At 41.1% G+C, this 25,773-nt stretch overlaps 1 protein-coding gene across 6 annotated transcripts in view; it reads left to right on the top strand.

The window, feature by feature from the left end:
- LOC119661008 (putative uncharacterized protein DDB_G0282133) overlaps window positions 1–25,513 on the top strand; it is a 40,557-nt gene extending 15,044 nt beyond the window's left edge. For 4 of the 6 annotated variants that reach the window (XM_038070149.1, XM_038070147.1, XM_038070146.1 and 1 more), the window contains 9 exons: window positions 447–633; window positions 4,060–4,294; window positions 5,203–5,247; window positions 13,708–13,784; window positions 13,958–14,059; window positions 23,299–23,744; window positions 24,352–24,421; window positions 24,677–24,921; window positions 24,993–25,513. In XM_038070149.1, coding sequence (XP_037926077.1) covers window positions 447–633; window positions 4,060–4,294; window positions 5,203–5,247; window positions 13,708–13,784; window positions 13,958–14,059; window positions 23,299–23,744; window positions 24,352–24,421; window positions 24,677–24,921; window positions 24,993–25,344 — 1,759 coding nt within the window. In that variant the 3' untranslated portion in view covers window positions 25,345–25,513. Of the gene's footprint in view, window positions 1–446; window positions 634–4,059; window positions 4,295–5,202; window positions 5,248–13,707; window positions 13,785–13,957; window positions 14,060–14,651; window positions 14,915–23,298; window positions 23,965–24,351; window positions 24,422–24,676; window positions 24,922–24,992 lie in introns of those variants that run through there. The other 2 variants (XM_038070150.1, XM_038070151.1) reach the window with 2 other exon arrangements.
- The last annotated feature ends 260 nt before the right edge of the window (window positions 25,514–25,773 follow it).

Raw genomic sequence — 25,773 nt, forward strand, 5'->3', positions numbered from 1 at the left:
AACTCAGAGGAAGCTGACTTTGAGCGCGCCAGCTAGTTTGTTCACCGCGTCCCAGCACTACCAACCCCTCCCGCCCGCCTGGAAGCTATCACCACTGAATACAAAGCCTCAATGGTTGTTTGGCTGTCGGTCAGAATGGCTGTCTCATGCCTGTTCCTCTGGTACCAGGTGTTGTCGTAGAGCATACCAGATAAATTCCCTGTGGCACACGGTCAAACGCTTTTTCCAGAACCAGAAATAAAATGTAATGAGGGCGACACTTCTCACGGTGTTTCTCCATGAGGTTTCTCCAGGTTTCTTTATTGAATCCAATACTACTAACGTTGCTCACCAAACTCTTCACCAATCGAGCATCAACATTTTGTTTAAAATTTAACTAACTTCGCATGATATATAACAAACTGAAATATCCCTTCTCTGTCATCTCTTCATCCCTCTCAAACTAGGCACTTAAATTCCGAACACAATTTAGATGACCGTTCAACGGCCCAAGCACGAGTCCAAATGCAGGTTGTATCACAGCTTGAGATACATTTACAAAAGGAACGAGATCGATTACAAGCCATGATGCATCATTTGTATTTAACTAAGCAATTTTCACCGGATAAGAAAGACTGTAATAATAGTAGTAAAGTGAGTTTTTTTTTTCATAAATATTCAATAGAAAAATATCACTTTTAAGGATTAAAAAAGGAATAAAATCAGGACATACCAGGTGGGCTCAAAAATTCGTTGTTTGTCTTTAGTCACAAAATGGCCTCAGTTTCGGCGATTATCTTTTCATCTGCGCTAAATATCTTTCCAGCAAGCATTCTCTTGGGGTCTGGTAACAGCAAAAAGTCGCTGGGGGCCAGATCTGGAGAATATGGTGGATGCGGAAAGTACGCGCTCGCGCGGCATCCATTTTGAAAAGAGCTTTCACATACCCAAGCATTTATGCACGACATGTCCAACACGTTCCTTTGCTACCCTTAGAGCCTCAGCTATCTCGATCAACTTCACTTTCCAGTCATCCAAAATTACCTGATAGTAGTGGACAAGAAAACGGGGCTCAAGTTTTTAGTAGATATCAGAGTCGACATCTCCTTAATCCCGCGGTTAAAAACCAAAAAAACATACCCAAAAAGCCGAATTAAGACTCTACACTGACAATTCCACACCCATCAGCACGTAGGGCAAAAGACCACTGACGCTGAACCTAGGTTTGCGACGGGAATCCAGATGGGATTTTATAGTTGCAGACGTTGAACAACCTATCCTTGGTGGGGATTTTCTCAGACAAAATGACGAGACTTAGAACACGAGCAATAGGGACTGACAGACACGGCTCACCAATTTTTATCGTCGCATTTAATGCGGGAATTCATCAATAATACCGTCCCAGCCATTCCAGCAAAGATAGAGGAACGAGAAGTATTCCACTGCATCACCACGACAGCTCCAGTAGCGGCATAAGGAGGGCGGAGATTAAATCCAGAAAAACTCCAGATAGCCAAGGCAGAGTTTAAATGAATAATCGCCCAAGGAATCAATCACCCGTCTAACAACCAATGGGCTAGTCCGCTCCACCTTGTACCCAAGAAAAATGGCGTCCATGCGGCGACTACCCCCGCGGCGCAGACTTTTCAACGCTACATAGACGCTGCCCTCAGAAGACTCGAATTCTCCTTCACGTACATCGATGATATCCTGACAGCGTCAGCGACGCCAGAGGAACATCACCATCATTTATGCATCGTTTTTGAGCGACTTCAGCAGTTTGATCTCCGCATCAACGTCGCCAAATGCGTCTTTCGAGCCTATGCAGTTAATTATCTAGGATACCAGATAGACGAGCATGGATCAAGGCCGCTCATTGAAAAAGCGCCAGCAAATCGTAATTACGAAAAGCCAGCATCGTTGGAGCAGCTGAGAAGGTTCCTGGGGATGGTAAATTTCTATAGATGCCCCTTGCCTAGAGCAGCCCAATTTTCAGGCGCCTCTACATCGTCTGTTATCCGGGGCCAAAAAGAGTGACAAGACCCCAATTTTTTGGACTTCTTGGCGAAACGTCAGCTTGCCGACCCCACGTTGCTGAGACACCCGCACAAGAACGTGTTCAAGCCATAGTGACGCTTCAGATACGGTCATAGGTGCCGCCGTATTGGGGCAATATAATGACAATACGTGGGGACCACTAGGTTTTTTTCTTGAGGAAATTTTGTGAAACGCAGGCCCGATACAGTACTTACGACCGCGAACTGCAAGCGCTTTACAGCAGCTTAAAGCTATTGAAGAAGTCGCCGTAGCCCAGTGAGTAGATGAGGAATTACCAAAGATTCTGTTATCTAAGGAATCTCGTCCGTATATCCCTGCCGATTTGAGAAAGCACATTATTCATATGGCCCACAGCATGGCACATCCAAGCTGCGCATTGACATAGGCGGTCCTCTCCAAGTTACACCCGCATCCTAACGATGAAAGGCAGAGATACCCATTGGCAGGAGGCAGTACCAAATAAGGACACGACAGCTGAAACCCTCGCAGGCACTGTTTTCTCTACTTGGGTCGTGCGCTTTGGATCTCCAGCGTTAATCACCAATGATCAAGAATCGCAGTTTGAAGCGTCACTTTTCAAAGCTCTTACGCGATTAATTGGTACCATCCTCCTTCGAGTAGGATCCTTGAGCGATGGCATCGATCGCTCAAAGCAACAATAATATGCCCTAGTAGAAGCCACGTCTGGGTCAGCATCCTCCGAATAGCCGGAGAATTTTTCGTAACAAAGGACATGTCGCCGAATCCGCAAATATTCCTTGAGAAAGGAACGGATGAGACGTTTACGTCCGATAACAAAAGTGCACCACAACCGCGGAAAGATGTGTTCATCAGGGTTGACGATGTGACGAAATCTCTGGAGCCTCTCAATGAGGGCCCATTCAGACTTATTTCAAGGTTTTCTCTGTGGGCGTGAATGGACGAGAAGCAAATGTCAGTATCGAACGGTTGAAGCCCGCATTCTTCAAAGTACCCTTCCATCTGGAGCCCCCACATGAAGTTACATTCGAAACTTATCCAGACCCCAAATCAACGAGAGGTACGTTCGCAACAGATCCGACGGGCAGTCCCAGATAAATGTCCACCCTGGCTACCCAAACACTATCCTTAAACAACGCGTTCAATTTTATTTCTTCAAAACTACCTCTTGGTTGAGAACCTATGTTCGTCCCGATATGGTTCAGAAAAGGGAACGGAGTGATTTCCCCGTTGAGATGACCTCGAATTCTTCACAAAAAGGACTAAGGTTCCTCAGCCCACATTCCCTCACATAATGCCCTAGATGGGGGATAGGAGGGAGGAGGGGCTGTCAACCGATGCTGAGCAAATCTCTTGCTGCCGACGTGGGACCTATCTACCCGGGTCATTCCACAACTGGTACTGTCGCACCCCATAAAAACGGCTGATGTCTAGCAACGTTTGTATTCTGACAGGACACGACACTGGTGCTCCCCTCAGCCTTCTATAATCGCTTGCTTGGCTGTTTTTTTCCCGCAGAACTATGATAAGCTATTACAATACGAACTAGAATTGGCTCACTCTAGCTGGGTCTCCCTTCTTCTATTCGCAGGGCATGCAAATGCGCTTTCGTGGTCTCCTCCGCTTTTCTTAGTCTAAGTTGGCTAGATTCGATCATGGAGAAGATATCACCCTAGTGCTACTGAGATAAGGGCATCCTCCGGGCCAGATTTTCCGCTACCAACACTTCACCTAGAGTTCTTTCTGGGTTTCTCTTTCCAGGTCGGTTCCAGCCCGTCGAAACTCCATCGCAGTTTGGACAATCGGATAGGATGTCCAATTTAAATCTGTAAAGGTGTGCTACAAGCCCGGTAATGAACTGGTTAAAATTATATTGAATCTGCCTATGTCCTTTTCCCAACCAGTCCCTGATGACTGGAATAACTTTTCGGCCCACCTGGTATACCATATTTCGGGAACCAACTGTCTCCTTGAGTTAGCATAAGAGATTTTAGATTTCAATTGTTTTCCTTGCACTAAGGTGAAATTTATTTTCATTTACAGGATAATGATAGCAATAGCACTGCATGTGGCAGTAATACTGGTAGTGGTGCTAGTGGGAATAATAACGGTGGAAATGTTGGCGGTATTCCACCATATATACTATGTCCACCCAATATAAATTTACCGAATCCTATAATGCCTGTATCGATTCGTTCGCCAATTTTGAATAATCCGAACATATCATCAACGATTAGGAAACGTATTAGTGATAAAACACCACTTTCACTGGCAGGTGGTAAGTAATTATCATCATTTATTTAATATCTGCTTGGTAGGGATAAGAGAGAATGAGAAAATAAAGAGGTAACTTTAGGGTCCTTTGTTATTTTGCGCCAAAAGGAAAAATATGGCTTGAAAATCAATGGACGGAGATGAACAAACCAATACCAAATTTTGTGGTCTACTTGCGCAATTGGAAAAGACCAGTTTACCCTAACTAACGGCAAAAATAAACCAAGACCTAATTTTCTAATTTTCAACTGACGTACCTATCTTAATTCCTTCGGAGTTAAGATTCATTATCACAAGATATTAGGGCGTGTACATAACGTTTCGACGCCTCTCATTTGGACACCGCTCATTTCGATGCGAGGCTCTTATATAATAGGGACATCCTCCAAAATTATGGCCTGAGGATGTCAAGGAAGGGCGGGGACCTCACAAAACATCTATGACAGGGGAAACATTGATCGAGGATGTGATCCCTCGTCGATCCTCCTTTTCGATCACGGTACTCGGGTCCAGTGATTTACGAGTCCACGCGCGCGGTCGAGCCGGGTTTAGCCCACGTGTGTTCGTTTCGTTAGGTGCACGCGAATCCCCATATTCGAGAATTTTACAGGATACGGTGCGAACCCACGTAGCGGCAAGGACACGTCAAATTTTGTAGAATGACACGTGAGGGATCAAAGTGCTCAAAGGACTTGAGAAACATGTTAGTTAAAAAATTATTATCTGGCATTGAAGCGTCCGCGTCGAAACATTCCGTGTCGAAACAATCCATCTCAAATATTCGTCCTTTTTTCAAACTACTTTTTTATTACTGGCATGCATAGTCTCAAAATTAATAAGCCAATTGGGAGAACTAACAGAAATTTATCTGAACTGAATTTTGTCATTTCATGCAAATCGTTGATGTCATAGGTCTTCCCTATATGCTAGAGCGAGCTGGTTTAGATGTACAGCAAGGTGAGTGCAAAAATCATTACTATCTTTTTTATTAAGAATTTCAGGACTAAATTTTCGGATTGAATAAGTAGAAATATGTTCCATAGATCATATTACAATTGGGTTCAGGTTAGAATCCCGTCAACGGTCATGGATATTTGTGATTGTCTAAAAGGGGTTAAATAATAATACAACGGACCTACGAAACATCTGATTACTGGAACTACTCGTACAACTCTTCTATTTTTGAGGGTTTTTTGTAAAACAAAACAAGCTTCACAAGCTACAGTAGGCTCCTGCCAGACGGTTAAAACTCCAACTCAACATCGTCTCCGTCGCTAGAAGTAATTTTTATTCAGCATATATCGATATTTCGGGAACAATTTGTTTGTCTTTGAACTTGAGTGTTTAACCCGAAAAGAGGAGTCCGTGGACCCCAAGAGAAGAAGTGAGTTGCTTCCCAAGTAGTCCGGTCCGTCATCAAGTGGATGTGGATTCAGGACTTCTAGCATCCTCAACGAAAAAAATTGTTCTCTTCTACAGTTCCGGGTGTATAATATATGTGGGACTCCAACTCTCCCCGCGGGAACCTCGGGCATTGAAATAGCACGTGTTCTGCGTCTTCTGCGATGTCCGAGCACAGTGGCCAATATGGCGACTCGTCATGCCCAAATCGATAGAGGTACGCTCGATAACCTCCGTGTACGCTCAAAACTTGCGTTAGGTCGAAATCTACTTTACCGTGGAGTCGTTCGATCTCGAGCTCCTCCAACTGGCCGAGTTGGCGGTCAAGGGTAATCACAGCACAATACTTCTTAGTACCATCCCTTCCGTGCATCCCATTTTCAGCTAAGCTTCTGACCAGTTTGATGGCGCCAACGGTTGATCTGGCCATACAGAAGCCGAATTGTCAGTCTGATAAGCTTTCCACACTCGCTACAGCCGCAAGCAATCTGTTGTAGATATTTTCCCCGTAGTGTCCAATAGACATATAGGCCTGCAGGAAGATGGTTCACCAAGAGGCTTACCAGGTTTACAACACTAACCTTTTGCTTTTCCATATCTCGGGAAAGATCCAAGCTGCCAAGCATGCTTCAAACAACTCTACGAATATGTCTAGCATCGACTTGACGACTAGCTTAAGGGCTTCGTTTGGGGTACGCAACCGCGGCCCGGCGCTTTGTTGTCTCCCGCCTACCACAAATCTCCAGTACTTCTTTTGTCGTTACTGGGGGTACTACAGCCACATCTAAATATGTCCGTAGACTGTAACCGCTGTTACTGAACGATTTTCAGTAGGAGATCGAGACATGTAATTTGTGGAGCTACCTGACCTCTAAATCTCCCCATCACAACCCTGTAGACGCCTCCCCATGGGTCCATATCCGCCTCTGCGCAGAGTTGCTTGAAGCAATACCTCTCGCTTCGCTGTATATCCAGCTTCAAGTTTCTTCGAGCTTTCTTGAGGTCACTGTTTTATCTCCTGGTCACTGGGGAAAGTATAAGTATATAATATGGAAGGCTCTTGCTGAAGTGCAACCGGTATTGTGTCCTGGTCCAACCACACATCTAGGAATGTTTGCTCGTCAATTGCTTTCGGAGACCAATCTGATGTTCTCCTCATTCTTAGACAAGCAGATTTCTAACTGCTTGGCTTGCTCTTCAGGTCAAAGTCTATTGCGTGGTGATCACTGTGGGTGTACCGTGCACTGACGTTCCAAGACATATCGCGAGCTAGTGAAGGACTAACAAAAGTCAGATCCACAACCTAATCGAACCCCCCTTTCCGGTAAGTATCATATTAACCTGACCGCCGTTACCCAATATGATATCTAATTACGCGAAAGCCTCTAAAAGACAATACCCTCTTGCATTTGTCAATGAACTTCCGCATTCAGTGGCGTTTCCGATTCCACAGAAGGGTTCTGGCCCGTGTAAAGGCGTCCCTGCTCCCTTCTTGGCTAGTTCGTCCGCTGCCTCGTTGCCTTCCAACCCAGCATGGCCTGGAACCCAGAGTATCCAGACCTTGTTGGGCCTTCCAACCCAGCATGGCCTGGCACCCAGAGTATCCAGACCTTGTTGGGCGAGCCGAATGTATTCAGTCTCTTAAGACATTCCCATACCAGTTTAGAATTCACCTAGTTGGATCTAAGGGCGTTGATCGCTGCCTGGCTATCGGTGAGAATAGCAATGTTCTGCCCCCTCTAGTTCCTTTGGAGATTAAAGGAGGCACATCTGTCTATGGCACATATTTCCGCCTGGAATATGCTAGTGTACCTGACGAATGGCTCGAAGTACACTTTCCTTGGATCACTGACACCGGCACCCGCTTCCTCTGCTGTGAGGAATTCGTCAGTGTACCAAGCAATCAGTTGCTGGTTTAAGCCGTATGTCCCAGCCACCCTCTCCCAGTTTGCCTTATTACTCCAACGTATTTCAACCTTCTTATCGAAGTGAAACCTTGTTGGCATGTTATCCCTTAGTATCAGTAATTCGGCTATACCGATTGACACAAAATTTAGTGGGAAGGTAGGTCTTTCTATGATGAGGTTAAGGGGAGGGAGTGTACAAATTTCTTTCACTGAATATAGTCATGTTGGGTATCAAATGAAAGATCTCAATGAATACTTTCTGAAGCCAGTCTTAGTTTTACCATTTGTTGGAAAGCCGGGGAGGGCGGGAGGTCGAAATTGATATTGATACTGACGCAGCAAAGGAACGAGAACTTATCAAGGTGAAAGTCCTAGAAGTCGATCGTTGTTTCCTTTTGCATTTCCAGAAATGACGAGGAATATATATGTGCTAGGTAAGATGAGCCAGAGTAAGTTAATCTGGTTTCTGTCCTTTCTTTTAATTGTGGTTACTTCCCTTCAAAATCAGAAACTTCCAGGCTAACAATTTGGTAGATTATGTATCTTACTTGTCTATGCATTAGCAATTATTAAAATATGAAAATTCAATTGATTGTGTTCACAATCACCATAATGTAAGCAAAGATGATCTTGGCAACAATAATCTAAACAAAACATCAGTTTCATCACCACAAGATGGCAAAACACTGTCTCCAGAATACAGAAAGCAAATTTCGCCGCCGTTTTAAGATACAAAAGTTAACAGCAAAACTCTCAAAAGTCTTTTACAAAAAAAAAAGAAATAGTAAGAAGTATAGTCCACAAACGGATGGGCTCCAGAAAAACTTCAAAAAGATCCCCAGTATATGTTCGACATGGTGTGTATCGTTTGTTGCACCCATGTCTAGTGGCCAAATATACAAATATTGTGTGTATATGGAGAAATATACAAATATCCAATAATCAACAACACAGCTAACAACAACAAAATAACCATAATGTAAACATATCACATATCATTCGATGCCAGTAATCTGTAATGTTTTAAATTTTCGCGCGCGCAATCAAATCAAAACAAATATATTTCAAAAATAAAAATAAAAAAAAAGAAAAAAAAATGAAAGAAGATTTCATTGAAAAATGTTAAAAAAAAAAAAATTACCAACTATTCATAAATAAAACCCTGCGTGATTAGTAAACGCATAGAAATCCAAGAGCTGGACCATCAACAATTTCAGAAAAAAGAATTCTTTAAGAAAATAGAAAAGGAGAATTCTTAAGATGAAAAATGAGTGCTTGAAAATAAACAAATAAATAAACAAATAATTTTGGAATTTCTGAAACGCTTTTTTTTGTTTTTTATTTGTTCCTATCGTCTTATATCTCTTGGGATTCTTGTGCAAGTTTGTATTCAGCATTTAATAAAAATGGTGATGATGTGAGCAATGATGATGACATAATGAGTACTCATTGGATACGCATGGATACATGAAACCTTCTGCATTGATCGGACCTAACTATCAAGATACTTTTTAAAGATGATCTGATGAGGTCTATCGAAGTTGTTACTGGAGACATAAAAGCCCGAAATTTATTTAATAATTTTAATGTAATAATTTTATATAAAATATATAAAAATAATAATTGATTTAAATGAATTATTATTATAAAAATAATTCAAAGGGGATGTCCGTTCTTTGCGGGAGAGGTTGGGCATTTTAGTTATGGAAAATTGTTACAGCAAAATTTCAAAAGAGTTTTGAATGAATAGAATAAGAGGTCAATCCATCCCTTCCTTCCATTCAATTAGTACTAATCTAATAGTGCTATTTCAGTGAGGATCCAAAGTTCTATTCCCGAATAAGTCTAAGACTGTCAGCTTATAACTTCTACTCCAGACAACATAGAAAAGATTTTAGATGAAATTTTATTAGTCATCTCATAGAGCTTATTCTTTCTGAAATTTAAATCAACATCACTTAATCATCCACGTACATTCAATTATACATTAGCACTCTTGAACCAAATGTGGACCACCGCTTGTATTGAACCAACCGACATAGTCCGACTGGGCTTTGTTTACTCAATATATTTCTTTGTTTGTTTGTTATTATTATTTCATGTAATTAGTTTTTTTTTTTTCATGTTGCCTTGGTCTTTTTAGCAATGATATAAGGAATATATACAGTAATGAAATAAATTGATGAAATTTATAGTTTCTTAGATTGCAAATACAGACAAAGAGGGAAGAGTGCTTTATCTTTTGTTTATGATTAAAGATACATTTATCTAATTAGGTCGAAAATGATATAACAAACTAATTTCAAAATAATATAAAAACCAAAGCATCTCATTCCAATTTTCAACCAGACTTTTACCATTTTTTTTCCCTCCTCACATTCTAAAAGCAATAGATCCCGAAAATTTTCAATATTAATATTATTATTCTGTCTCCTCAACATTTTATTATTTAATTTAGATTATTTGTATGTTTGTCCATAGCCAAAATATGACAAATATACCTCAAAAAACCAAAAGCAAGCAAGCGCTTGATGGTGCAACCACGATAGATTCTCATTCCGTTGTGTATGAAGTAAATAAAACTTGTTTCACGATTGTTATTTAAACAAATGCTATCCATAATAACATTTATTTATTTGTTTGTTCGCGTTATGGCATTTGTTTGCGACACATTTTCGCCCGTCACTAAATAGTGTTTGTGTTTTTGTTTATAATTGCGGTACCACAGACCACACCTGTACCCAACTGAATTTTTAAAATTGTTTATATATCATGGAATTTATGTATGGATGTTATGAGTATAATTTTGAGGAAAGAAAATAGGAATAATAATGAAATATTTCAGATTATAGATTCTCTGTCAAAATGGAATGTGGAGGAGGTTTATTTCAATCAGAGAAATGGCTAAGAACAGATGAAAAATAGCTACGAGGGCCGACTGATGAGTACGTGACCTAAGGTAACTTAATAAAAGAAAAGGAATGTTGGGGGGGGGGGGGCGCTTTTTTGAAGCGACCACGGCCTCGACAAGGAGACTCACTTCGGCCCATCTCGACCGTCGAGCTTGAACGAATGCTCGCCTCGTTCCAGAGCTCTTAAGGGGCCCACGTATCATGGTTGCAGAGGCCCCCGAGGAGCGTCCACCCGAATGAGGACCTGTGAACACATCTCGAGGCCCTGAGGGCGTTGAACTCCGTTATCGCGTATTGGGAAGGTGGAATCGGTTGCAGCTTCGAAGCCACGTCTCTGAGCAGACGCAGCAAACTAGAATCCTATTCTGATGTCCAGCATAGGGCCGGCGGGGACGCGCAGATCCTCTCCGTACAGCATCTCCAGGGAACCGCGAACTATTCTGGGTAGGCTGTGGTTGGAGCCAAGTAGACATTACGGATCGCTTGGTAAGAAACGACGATAGAAATTTTAACATGCCCAAGTACCTTCGCAAATCCTTCACCGTGGCTGGTAGGGGAAAGCCCTTAATCTCTCTGCCTCGGTCAGCTTGGATACCGTCAGGGGTATCAATTGGCCGCGAAATTTTATCTGCTTCTGCGGGAAAATGCATTTTTTAACGTTTAGGACAAGTCCGGCCTCAAGCAAACCTTGAAAAATGCTCTCGAAATGGTCCAAGTGCTCAAATTCTTCCAAGAGGAAGCAACCAAAATATCATCCAAGTTCAAATTTCGCTAGACAGAGTGGATGAACCTCTAAAAAGTTTGCGCAGCGTTGCAAAAGCCGAAAGTCACCCTGGTGAACTCGACGAGTCCGAAAGGTGCGCAGATAGCCGTCTCCGAAATGTCTTCAAGAGCGACAGGGATTTGATGACACGCCTTGGCTAGAACCGACTGCGCAAAATCATGAATGAATGGAATGGGGTATCATTCGGGAACTGTCTGAGCATTCAGAGGCTTATAATCTCCGCATGGCCTCCCGTCGTCGTTTGGCTTGTGTGCGCCTCTGAGCACTCAGACCTTAGTGGTCCATTGTACTCGATTCCCCCTGTCTAACGGAATATCTCGGATTCGTTTATGTATCACAGGATTTACATAGGCGGGACACTTATATAGTGCCCAGTTATCCACGCCGTCCATTAAATTCTCTGGCTCCTCAGCCAACTCCCCACAATTATCTGGTGATTTATTCTGCCGCTACTTTTCCTCAGTCTATGTCTATATCAACTTTGTCACCAAATGTCTGAATGTGTTTTCTACAGTTACGAAAGAAGAGGTTAGGAAGCCCGTCGGGGCCAGGTCCGACATTGAGGTCAAAATTACCAATGAGGAGCTCAACCACGAAAAACGAAAGGAGAGGAATGGCCAGAGATTCGGAGCTGTCTGCAGTTAGAAGAGGCGTAGAGGGTGGAATGGTAGAGAGAGAAAACCCAAAAGAGAAGTGCAGAGAAGGTCACATGACTGTTGTGGGGAGTTGGCGGTGGAGTCAGCAAAACTGATAGAAGAAGGGAGAGATTGAGTGAGATTACGAGTGTGGGCCACAAGGGTTTCAAGTTGCCGTAGGCAAAGGCGGTCTCGACGCTCAATAATTACCTTTTATGTACTTTTTTAATCATTGACTTTACAGTAGAGCGCATAGCTTTAAAGTGAGCAGGGTCGACGTCATTCTTAAAAGCCTGCAGTGCATGTTTCAGACGAATATTCACAAAGAAATATAGTAGAAGGGAAGAAAGGGAGAGGTTGTTCGAAGGCTAGTAAAGCAAGTGAATCGTCGCAAAGAAAAGGAAGAAAAGGAATCTGACAGTAAGGAGTTCAGACAAATTGTCAAACAATTCTTTAGACAGGAGAGAAGGGCAAGCACAGGGGAAGTATACACAAGATGCAATGAACGGGAGGTAGTTGGGTGGGGAGACACAAAGAGCAACACAGTCAAAAGGGAAGCCAGAGGAAAAGAAGACGAATTCGGCAGGGGTGTATCTTTTATTGCAATTAGGACCCCACCGCCGCCCGGTCCCTGTCACAGTAGAAAGTGGAATACCCTTCGGAGAACTCGGAGTTCAATATGGTATCGTCCAGCCAATTGCTGAGCCAGTGCGGATAGATTCAAGGCCCCTAGCTTGGTTCTTAAACCCCTAACATTCCGATAATAGACGGACAGTAAACACAGATCCAGTTACATTGCTCGGCGAAGTAAGCGGGTTGTCCTGAACTTCGCCCGCGAAGTGGGGCGTTGGAGGGTTGCAGAGGACGTCAAATTCCCTCACCTTGAAAGACACAATCACGCGGTCGGTGTTATTGTTTTTTGTCAGTTTGACCCAGGGCAGAGAAGAAAGTAAACCAACTATTCTGGTTGAGCCAAGCCTTATGACATTTATGTCACCGCCTGCTTGGCTCTCATTGCCTCGGCATTTTTTTTGCTCCACCAGATTCTGGCAACCATGTCTTGGTATGGCAGGCATCCGCAGTAGTTGGCGGGATGTCCAGTCTGGCCGCAATTACAGCAGTGTGGCGTCTCTGCCGCAAGTATTGGGTATTCCTCGCACATGGCTTTTTGTACACTTCACGGCGCACTTGTGCACAATGGCAGAAATGGCTTGACTTTCTCAGGCGCAATCTTTTGATGAAAGCTTCATGGAGCTCTTGAGAGGGCTCGAAGGTTGCCATGTTGGATTCTGGCCATGAAGAAGGTTGTCTGCTCGCGTGACTAGATTCGACTCGTTTTTGACCTTCAAGTGTCAGAGCTCTTCATTGAACTCTCGCTTTATGTCAGCCAGGTCTGTCTCTTTGTGGAGACCGCGAATTACCAAGGACTGAGTCCTTAAGACTGGTGGGGTGCTCGTTTTGGCGTGTAGCCCCTTTTCTTTTACGAGATTAAAGATCGACGAATGACCTTCAATGCTCTGAGTGAAGATGAGGATCCTGTCGGCCCTTGTGTTCTTTAGGGTGGCTTTCAACCCTTTTTCGTTCATGAATTTTCTCTTTTTTTGTGCGGGTAGTTTGAGGTGAGGGTGCCTGCCTAAAATATATTTAGAAATGCGAATTTCTCTTTCCAAAATTTCATTTATCATTCCTAAGACTATCGTATAGAGCCTACTTTAACGACAAAAGAGTGCCTTTTTCGGTTTGCAATTATAAATTTTAACATTTTAATATTTTCACAGAGATACAACGAAATCGTGAATTTTATAAGAACGCAGATGTGCGACCTCCTTTCACCTATGCATCACTTATAAGACAAGTAAGTTTTTTACTAATAATCTAGATGATAACAACAAAATACAATTTTCTGGGGTACTTCTCATAGAAAATGCACACAAAAATAAAGGTGAAATTATATGTAATATTGAAGTTTTTGAATGGTTTATTGTGGTACTCCAATCAACGGATATTTCCCTTTTTATTCTCCTACAGTCCATCATAGAATCACCCGATAAACAATTGACACTAAATGAAATCTATAATTGGTTTCAAAATACATTTTGTTACTTTCGTCGAAACGCAGCAACATGGAAGGTGAGTACTAAAGCAAACTTAGTTGTTTTAGAAAAATAGAAATCTGCATGGACTACTAATAATGTTATACTTTACGAGAATAAAGTAAGAAAAATCCTGTAAGAATCAGGACTCAAAAAAATGTAATTAAAAGGACGTTCTTTCAAAGAGTTTTCCCTGAATATGTGAAAGTCATATAAATAGTTTAAAAAGAACTGGAAAAATCCTTATACGTATCATCAGGATGAACAGGATCTCTAACAAGAAAACTGATCGCTGATACACTTACGGAAGGCAAGATGGATACGCCATATAATTGTTTTCAGTTTTGAATTGATAAATGTTGCAGGCCTCATTTCATATGTGTAAAAATGAACAACTTTTGCTGATAATATTAATTGACCATTCTCATGACATCCAATGAAAATCTTTTGCTTCCATAAATCCATCTCCATTAATCCCATCATCCTTCACAACAAATACTTGGTATGCTTGTATTTTCGTTGAAACTTTTACATTTTTGTCGAAATTTCTTCAACTCTACAATCAACCAACAACAACACAACAACAACAACATGGTTTTTTCGCTCCTCGTCATTTCTTCTTCATATAGAATGCAGTACGACATAATCTCTCACTACACAAGTGTTTTATGCGAGTTGAAAATGTTAAGGGTGCCGTCTGGACAGTTGATGAAATTGAATTTTATAAAAGACGACCACAACGTACAACGGCAGCATCATCGGCTGTTGTTTGTGCAGCAGCTGCCCTATCGGGTAGTCCTACGACAAATCAACAACAGGCTCAAGTACAGGCGCAAGCAGCAGCAGCGGCAGTAGCTGTAGCGGCAGTAGCAGCATCGAATTCGCAATTTGGGTACGTCCAATAAAGAAGAAAGACAACAAGCAATCTCGAAAAAACAAATTTTACCAAAAAACTATTTAAAATATGATTATTTCCATTAATATTGCTATCAATTTTAATCATTTCACTTTTCCTGGGAAGTAAATCCTATTTTTAATCTTATCGAATCTTTTTCCTGTTTTATAACATATCCATACCAAACATCTGCCTTTATAATAGATACAAAATAATATCTATAAAAACTACGCTAGTCTGCGGCAAACTCCCCTAAAGCATGACATACCATCTCAATTTTTTTTTAAAGAGAATTTAGTGTTAACATTTATTATTGGTGGAGAGTATGTGATAAAACAGGGTATTTACTAGCAACAGCTACTTAAATAATTACAATCATTGCTCATACATATGTCAATATTGCCGCAACCTACTACAAAGAAAAACCTTTATGCAACCAAGTGAGTACTCCAAAAAGCAGTCGCCATTTTGGTCAAACCCTCGACTTCGCGATTTCACGTTTCGACGTTTATAATAGACTCCCCCCATTACGTCCCTTCACGCAGAAATAGTAGTTTCACCTGCCCAATTACCATATCCGTTTAAAAACAACCAATTCCCAACAGTCATTTAGTAATTATAAGGATCAAAAAATTGAATTGTCACGAGTCGGAATTAGCTGACATTTCATGTGACAGTTTACTATTTGGCCATTTTATTCATGACATCTGCCGTGGACGGATGTATCTCCTCAGGCACCTGTAGGGCCACATTTCAAAAGCCAAACAGAAATTGGAGGCTATGTCCTAACCAGGAAAGAGAGAAGGGCATCGAAGAGCCTGTCAAGATCCCCAATTCAATCTTCAACAATCAAACGGTCAAAGGTTTCTGGAATTCTACCTGTCACAGCTCAACTCAAAGCTTTTCCTGAGGTTGCCCAGTCTCAGGACCCAAGTAAAACCTTTTCTCCCATGGAGCAGCAAAACATAGTTCCTATGGAACAAACAATCCCAGTGGTACAAATACAATGAGAACACTCAGTGTAAAGCGGACACAGTATGTGTGGAAGAAAGCCACCACACCAGCAAGGAAAAAAGCCTGGGACGGGATCTGGGGAGAACTCAGTGTTGAGAAAGACACTAAGGTATTCTGGAAAAACATAAAAAAATTTCAAGACGAAGGAACCAACAACCGGAGTTGGGACTCTGAAAATGACTAGAAATACGTAGACTTACTAACCGCAAACTACAACCCAACTCCAAACAATTTCACATCCCTCTTACTGTCACCCTGAGGAATTCGCTCTGGTCCTTAACAAACGAAAAAAGAGCTCCGCCCCGGGTTACGACCAAATTAGGTACACGTACATCCAGTGACTAAACACGCCTGTCAAATTTGCTATGTTAACCTTTATTAATGAAACTTGGCTAAATCTCAACCCTCCACAAACCATGCCCATACCCAAAATAAACAAGACCTCTCGGACTATAAAAATTTCAGACCCATATCCCTGATTAATGTTTTCGCCAAAATCCTCAACACGCTTGTCAAAAATAGACTAAACCTTTCCATTCAAGAGCACAAAATTCTCCCTCCCAACAGTCATGGCTACCAGAGCCAAGAAAGTTGCCACTCGGTAAAGGTGCGCTGACTTTCTTGAGGGGGAACCACCTCTCTTAAGTTCTCGCCCTTACGGCGGTAGATAGCTTTGCGTTCCTTGGCAAGGAAGGCAACGGTGATCACTCCCGAGATCACCATTACAGCCGGTTGGAGATGGTGCGATAAGCAGACGCCACTCACAAAGCTCCCCGCCTCTGCACTTGAGCAAGGCGCTTATGATGCACCTCCTTGTCAAGGCCATCAGCCCAGACCTCCGCGCCATAGAGCAGAACCGACTGCGTTGCTCCCATGAGGAGAACTCTGCTAGTAGATCTAAGGACCCAGACATTCGCCGTTAGCCGACTCAAGGCCGCGACCGCAGCTGCAGCCCGGTCTGCTGCTGCTTTGATTTGCTCGAAGAAGCTCATCTTCGACTCTAGCATTAAACCAAGGTATTTAACCGCTGGTTTTGACTCTATAGTCAACTCGTCGATCGATATGGGACGCACGGCCGGCATTCTCCTTCTGGCCAAGATGACTACTTCGGTTTTTTCGAGCAGTCATCCATCCGCTTACCCGTCGCATCAATATGTCAAGTCTGCTTTGCGCCTGTTCAACAGTGCGTCCGGCAGTAAGTGCCGCAACATCGTCTGCATAACCGACCAGGCGCGACTCTTCGGGCATATCGAGCCTCAGAAGACTATCATAGGAAGCGTTCCAGAGGTCCGACCCTAGGATGGATCCCTGCGCTCCTCCCGACGTGATTTCCATCCTCCTTTCTGCTGTATATCAGCTCCCAACTCACGTTTTTTCTAATAATATCCAGAAATGTTTGGCAACTGTTAATGATCGTTTTTGAAATGTGAAAAATTATATCGTACCGTCCCCTTGACAATATTGACTGTGTATCCGGTAAAAGTAAAATCTAATATCCAGTGAGACTTTTCGATTGTTTTTTTTTTATATATTTCATGTTTGCGCGTGTGTGAGGGGATGTGTATGTATGCTGGACATTTATAATTATTGATCTAATAACATATATGTAACCCATGAGAATATGATAAGTGTGACTGAAATATTTTCTAAAATCTTCTAACTTTCTTCTCTCCTAAATATTTAAATAAATATCTTATATTGTCTTATTTACGTTGGAATTGAATTTAGATAAATGTACGTAGTTTGCAAATTTTATCTTTTTATCTCTACGTCAAATCGTTCCGAATTAAAAATCTTCCATTTCTAAAATATCTATAACCTTAATTACACCTAAATTTTCGTTAGATCTGTAGAGTTATAGCATGCTTTTGACTAAAATTAAAACTATTTTTGGATGAGCACTACAAAATCTAAACTAACTAAACGTCACAAAGCCCGAGGTTCGAATCTCGGTCAGGCTCATGGATGTTTGTAATTATCTTAAGCAGATAGGGTAGCCCTACAAAACCTGAGTACTGAGCTTACGAGTTCACTAAAAAAAACACCTCACGTCTGCAAACTTGATTTTAACGGTCAAAATTATTCTCTTTAAATTAATTCAATCTAAAAATATGGTGTTGTCTCACTAATATCTGTACCTGTATAAGATACATTATGCCTTCACAAGATAATCTTTGACAATCAAGAATTCCTTCTGGGACAATGGTCGTACTCGTATTGGACGATATTAGGCGGTACTTCATAAACCAAGACTGAGAATTTGTTTGAATGTTTGAAGAGACAAATGGGCCCCTTGCGGAGACAACATCATGTTAGCTTCCACAATTCAGTAGTACTTCCTAAAAAAGACAGAAATTACTAACCAAACGTCAATAGGACAAATAAATTGGACGCTTTTCTGATTATGGGGTGAAGCCAATAAGGATATTTTATGTGATCCCAGGAATCTAGAAATATATGTCTATTTTGGTGACTCGGAGTTATAAGGGTCATCCCTTATATAATATATGATAACGGTAGAAAGTTTTGGGAAAAATCCTGTGAGGACAAATTTAGTACCTTAAAAATATTATATCTATCGTTTGACGCCACACTCGGCTGAACCTAATATTGTATAAGGACATAAAGGACTATGAGCGTGTCTTCCTGTATGTCGTACGGTCTGGACCGACGCCACGTAGGTCTTTTCGGGTGTCCCCTTTCTTAATCTGGAGGTAGTCCGGCGTGCCCGTACCTACAGGATCAGGAGGGGCGTACATTTGCTGCAAACGAACTTAGTAAGTGTCGATCAGGTGGAAGGTCTAGGACCGCTTGTTGTCAAAAGTTTGTTAAATGAGAGTGTAACATTTAAGTGACAGCTTACGAATGGAACAGACGAACCTGGGAAAGGTCGGGTCAGAAATGTGTCTACCAGAGGAAGTTCTGTCGTGGACTACGGCCTTGAAATGGGCTTCCTCATGACAGAGCATGGTAGCTTGAATGAGTTTCTTTTCTTGCGGAACCGGTTGTATTCTCTGTGGGGCATACTCAGAGGACTGGTTCCATGTCCTCTCCATAATCTAGAGGACATAGGCGTTCACGTGATGAATGGTATCTATGCTTCTAGTCAGTGCCTTGCTAGCAGTGATACACTTCAATGCGCTAATGAATTCACTCATGCTGCCTTCCGACGAAGGAGGAGTCTCTCGACGCTGTTTCACCTGCAGTATGATAGGCCAATGGCCATAGCGGCCATGATGGACAGCCACCAGCCTTGTGTGTTTTGTGTTAGTGTTGTCTTGTGACATCTTACGTGATATATTGTACGCAGAGCGGTAGTTGACTGGTGGAAAAGTTTCGTTGCGGTTCTCCGCTTCGAGCTAATTCCAGTTAAATCCTTGGGGAGTGTCTCCCAATGTACTCGAGAAGGGCGATCAGACCCGAGTTTGGAAGGTACTCATCCAAAGTGACTCTTGCGACAAAGCCTCACCGGAGATTATCTGGTACCATGGGAACCGGAATGGCTCTTGAGGATGTGCTCTCGGCACGGTCATTTCTGGTTGAACCCCTTGTGAGGGTTTCATGGTGATTGTGGTTATGCCTACATCGCGGGCAAAGCTCAGGTGCCGTATGTCTTAGTTGCGACAGTTATCTTAGATAAGCCTTGCATCAACTGGTATGAATGCTGAGCTTGCACGCAGTATAAGCCAGTACCGCTGTGCCAGTCATGGCGAGGCTCTGATTGTGCTCTCCAAATCAATCTCTGTCCGAAGAGGACCGTGGGATTATGCCTACACGGCAGATACTCACATTAAACCACCAGGACCTTCATGTCAGAACAACTGAAGTTGAGAAAGGAATCACGCGACTGGCAAGAAAGTACCACAGTTCCAATATCGAAAAAGAAAGGTAGTCCAGCAGAATGTTCAAATTACCGTCCGATCCGGTTGCTGTCCCCATGAAGATTTTACTATAAAAGATAATGAACGGTATCTTGCAGTAATGGAGACGAAGATGTTCTGTTGGACTAGTGGCGTGACATGTCTTGATCACACCCGAAATGAGGACATCCACGATCGATATGGAATTGCACCGATCATGGAAAAATTGCGAGAGAGGCATCTTCGATGGTGTGGTCACGTAATTCGCACTAAAGAGAATTCAATCACCAAGATTGGTCCGGAAAGGCCGACCGAACAACAGTGGCTTGAATCGATGGATGGCGATTTGAAGGTCTCACGTCTACATCTAGATCAGGTCTTTGATGAAATGGCGCAACCGATCACTATGAGCTGACCCCACTTGAGAAAGGGACAACGGATAAAGAAAAAGAAGATAACATTGATATCTACATCCATCTGGTCAACAAAAATATATAGCATAATTTAATATTTCAACCAAAAAAGCGGGGTGTGGACAAAAAGGTCATGATAGGGACTCAGTCGACACGAACAGTAAAGACCTCTCAGGAAAACGATGAGGGAAATTCAATCATTCAGAACCAAAGACCTGTCGAACTGATAAGCAGTTTATCGCTAAATGTCGATGTGGAGTCGTTAAGCATTGCAACAGCTTTCGCTTTCGACTGAGTATTTTGTAGTATTGCTTTCACAAGATGTTGACGACAATTTTGGCAATCGTCTATACCATCGAAGATTCGATTCTTTTATCTCCTGTGCCGATTTATTACTGCCGAAGTATGAGGAAATTCGATTCTCCAAACCGGCTTGTTGACTTGACAGTAGATGGCCAAATGCCAAAAGCTGTTTCTGGTCTCATCATTGTGAATCCAAAACCTTGGCGAGCCAGTTTGTCGGCTTCCTCATTACCAGCGATATTTGAGCGCCCTGGCACCCAAATCAGGAATGTTTTGTTCAGTCGACCTAGTTTCAGCAGCACCTTATGACAACTCCACATCAACTGGCCTGATATGTCGTTGCTGTTTACTGCTGATAATGCTTCCCGACTGTCGAAACAGATTCGAATGGTGCAAGCTCTGCATTTTCATCGCAGACATTCTTCTGCTGCCAATGAAATGGGATATATCTCCGCCTGGAATATGGTCGTCATAATCGGATTACCCGAGAACAACCCTTCGCCCGATCCGTCTTCCATGACTGACCCGTCAGTGAAGGTTATTAAGTCGGTGTTTCCTCTATTTTGGTGATTACGACAGTGCATGTCTTTTCAATGACGAATCTGGGAACCCTACGATCGACCAGCATTCAAGCTACCTAGAAACACTTTTCTAACGATGGCAGCTCAGCGACCCTTTTCAGGGGTAGTCACACATCTTCCCGCACATTGTCGAAGGAGGAGCAGTACTGGCCGAGCTACTCGTTCGTGCCAACGAAAGGCAAAGTTTAGCCATAACATTTTACGATATACGCCTCCTGACTCAAAGCAAAGCTGCAATGCCGTGCGAGGATGCAGTCCTTACAGCTAGGACGAGTTCCCCTTAAGCTGTTCGCACTGCCCAGTATCGTAACCAAATGGATTAGTGTCATCATACAAGACCCATCCATCGGCTTTGATTGCTTTGACTGCAAATGAAGTCTTAGCCGTTGCCGACCGAGCTCTCTCTTTGCTGCCTTTTGTGTCGAAAAGGTGGCGCCGAGTGGAGATCGAGGCCAGGAGTGCTGACAGAAGGGGCCTGCTTAAACTCACCCGTTAAAGACTGGACCCCAGTCAAAATGGTTCCTACTTGAGTAACTGGAGAATCTGAGTCTAGATTGAGGTTCTCCATCGATGAGCTCGGGGTTACCCCTTCACTCGGAGTTGGACCATCACGGTCAAAATTTAATTTTGGCTTTTTAAAGGATTTTTGGGGAAAGTATAATAATTTGATCTCGACAGAGCCCCTTTTTGTCGAGACAAGGCTAGTTGAAACTGAGGGTCGCCTAGTACTCAGAGTTCACTGTTTACGGCTCGTTTGACCATTCAGCCCTCTGCAGGGTAGTGACCCCTTTGCTTAGGGTTTTGGCTATCGCTTGGTTTCAGGTGTCACCTCTGCTTTTCTAGAGGGTCGTCCTTGCTGAGTGCTCCCTCACCACGTCAAAGTAGGGAGCCCCATGTCTTGTAAAACGCCTGTTATTTATTCTGCTTCTTCCAATAAATGCTGAATTTGAGCTGTGATTTGTCCCAAAAGTTTGTACCGTTATTTCATAGACCGAGTCTCCAAAAACCAGATACATTTTTGCAATCAGCAGAATATACGTAACATTTGTAGAATTCTTCAATTTAGGAGGCTCACACCCCCTAATCGGAAGAATACCCAATGAATTTGCTTCAAGGAATGCATAAAACTAACACAAAGACTGCATGATCTTTATCTTGAAGCGTAGAATTTACACAATTAAAATTTTTCTCTTATCCGCTTTTGATAGTTATTTACGTAAATTGTTAGTAATATGCAAATATGCACATTTTGATATTCAAAATCCAAAACAAAATTTGGCGTTGAAAAAAAATTCCGGATTTATTTTTTTGCCACTAGGCAATTATATCTTTTCTTGCTATTGTAGTTAAACTAGTATCTTTTCTCTTAAATCTTCTCTATTTCTGTATAATATCTCTCATATATCTTTCCTATTTGTATCTGGTTTGGTGTAATTTATGTAGTTTCAAAATAGTAGGTTTTTGATAGTATTTTTTACAAATTTCCTTGAATTAAAAATGTTTTAAATAAATTGTTATTAAATATAATTAAAATTATCTAGGATATCTCAAACAACATAGGAATTCAACTATTTTCTTTATGCTTCTAATTCTTGAAAAACTTCTTTAAAAATATTACTTTCAAATAACAATCTCATTCTATTTCGTAAAAATGATTAATACTAGACCATTTAATTAATATTATTATATTCATGGATGTACTTTTAACAAATCATCTACTTTTCTGTTGGATATATGTTAAAATATTTTACTTTTCTTTTACTTCCATTTCTCTACTCTACTTTTGTCTTCTATTTTTGCTCTATTTACAATGTGCTCCCATTCAAACTCACGTGTTACTAAATACGAAATCTCCTACGAATCAAATTCATCAAATCCAAAAACAAAACAACAAAATTACTGCAAATCACATCACCAAATTGCAATAAAACTAACATACTCCCAATGGATAATATCGCTTAAATGGGGCGTTAACCAAAATGGCGTTTACCAAAATGGTGGTCAACAAAATGGCGTCCACTGAACGCCCAAAAAATATGGTCCAATTTTGCTACATTCAACCATTCTCTTTGGAAAAAAAATGACAACGATCCATTATAAAATATCATCTTCCACCTACGTCCTGCTGAATAAACTTTATGGATTTTGGAAAACTACCCTTGAATAAAACAAAATGGCGCCTATGACAATATGGCGAATTCACTAATTAGAATGCGATTCGAACAAATTTATCATTGCATAAATGTTTTGTACGCTACGAAGATGATTTTGGATCATTTTGGATGGTTGATGATAATGAATTTGTAAAAAGGCGTCATTTATCACGAGGACGACCACGAAAATATGAGCCTTCCACTTCGCCTACATCATCGTCTCAACATAATAATGGAGGTGGTGGTGGTGGTGGTGGTTGTGGTGCAAGTGGTAATAATTCTGGTAATGGAGGCAGTAATAATGGTACACGCAATAATAATTGTGGGAATAGCGGAGCAAATTCTTTGATAGGATCAAATGCAACATCAAATTGTAACAATGGATCAACTAATGGAAACAATGGTGGTAGTGGTGGTGGTGGTACTAATGCCATGAATTGTGGAAATGGTAATGGAAGTGGTAATAATGGAACATCGTATTTATCATGCAATTTTCAAACACAGTAAGCCTATACATTTGTACTATTTATTCTATGTAGTTAATTTTCGAATAATTCTTCAGAATATTTTAATAACTTTGTATCACAATCGCACCCGACTGCATGCTTCAATATATCTAACTCGTTTGCTTCTATTACTTCTTAAAATGGTTCTTAAACATCTTTATTCAGTTATGTTGACAATCTATAGAGTTTCATGTCATGTTCTGAGACAAATCCAGATCTTAAAGCCAATGTCTTCCTTCCTCCAACAATAAAAAAAAAACCACGCAAAAATAGAATCAATTTATCGCGATTTATATTTTTAAAATTCTTGCATTTGTTTCCTTTAGTCTTTGATATCACTTTGAATCTTATTCTTGCTTTAAAATCCCAGTCAACTCATCCATTTATACGTAAATATTAATGTTAAATCATTTGGTTTGGCCTTTCATTAAGAAAAAAATAAGATTAGCAATGTTTTCAGGTCATAGGTCATATTGTCAAGGTAAGGTTTTATTTTCTTAGTCTTTAAATATTTATTTTCACTAGAAAAAGTATTTTTAACTATTAAACTGATTTGAATTATTTAAATTGTCATTAATATAATTTTGGAAATAAATTCTTGCAGAAATGTTGCGCAGGGTCCAATGTCGAATTCATCAACATTTACAAATGATAATTGTGGACCAAGTTTACAGGTTGGAATGATATACTACATATATAAGGATCAAACAGTAGAACAGATTTAGCACTTTGAGTACAAACAAAAAGATAGTATCCGTCTTGATACAATTGGTCATCCACTCACCAAGGTTAAGTGTTCTTCGGAGTGGTTAGCATATAGATGGGGGACCAATTTCTTATTTTGGAAAAAAAATCAATGTGTTAAATTTATCAATCATTGATCAATGATATCATTTGAAGACTTAGTTAATTGCTTCATTCCTACATAGAATATGTGGTCGTGCCCACCGGTATCACTTGAAGAAGCTGCTTTGTCAGCAAGTGGTTTATTCATGCGCCATCATCATCAACAGCAACATCATGGAAAACACAACAATCATCATCACCACCACCACCACCATCATCAACAACAACTACAGCAGAGTCATGAATCAAGTTTTAGATTATCATCGTCATCCTCTTCAATGGATCGATCACCAACGAATTCTGTACCAATGGATAGTAGTGATATACGGTATATAAAAAACTACATTCAATGCTAAATTATCCCTGATACCCTTGAAATTAACACATATTTCTCCATAGACTGATGGTATCAAATTGCGTTGGTAATGTTACACCATCTCAACAACCACAACATTGCTCTCAATATTTATCAGTTAATGATAAAATAATGTTGGAAAATTTGGATAGAAAGTGTCGAAACATAACATCATCTGAAATGGTGCTGGGTCAACAATTACAACAACAACAGCAACAATCAAATAATGTTAACGTGAACAGTAACGGCAGTAATAGTAGCAACCAGATAAATCCTAATAATAACAACAATACCAGCAATAATAATAACAATATTCTGGATATTAAATCAGGACCAGAAGATTTGTCCGTAGCAGCATCATCGACAGAATCTCCAGTCGCACCAATAGATAATTAACGTTTTGGCACACCCCCCCCTCCAAACATAATGATGCAAACGAATAAAAGAAACCGAAACCAAAAAATTCGTCTTCAGTTTTATAAGCTAGATTTTATGTATTATTTGAAATTGAAACCATCATGGATAGAAATTTTCCTTTGAGAAATAAATGAGCTGAAAAAACCTAGAATGGTATATACTTTTATCTATTTACACTACTGTATTTCGTACACCAATATTTATAATTCCACTGAGATCCTTGTAGACCTGTAAAGGCTCGTTGAGACTTGCTTCATTGGGCGTAAAGTTTTAGCTACCTGAAGACCACTATCCGGAACCAACACGTTCATAATTCCGAAAAATTTGTTGTTTAAAATAAGTCCCTAAAACGTCTTAGAAAGTCTAGACGAAGCAGAATAAAACCTCCTGTCACATTGGGTCGAGAAG

Source organism: Hermetia illucens, chromosome 7 (genome assembly GCF_905115235.1).
Source record: "Hermetia illucens chromosome 7, iHerIll2.2.curated.20191125, whole genome shotgun sequence".
NCBI lineage: Eukaryota > Metazoa > Arthropoda > Insecta > Diptera > Stratiomyidae > Hermetia > Hermetia illucens.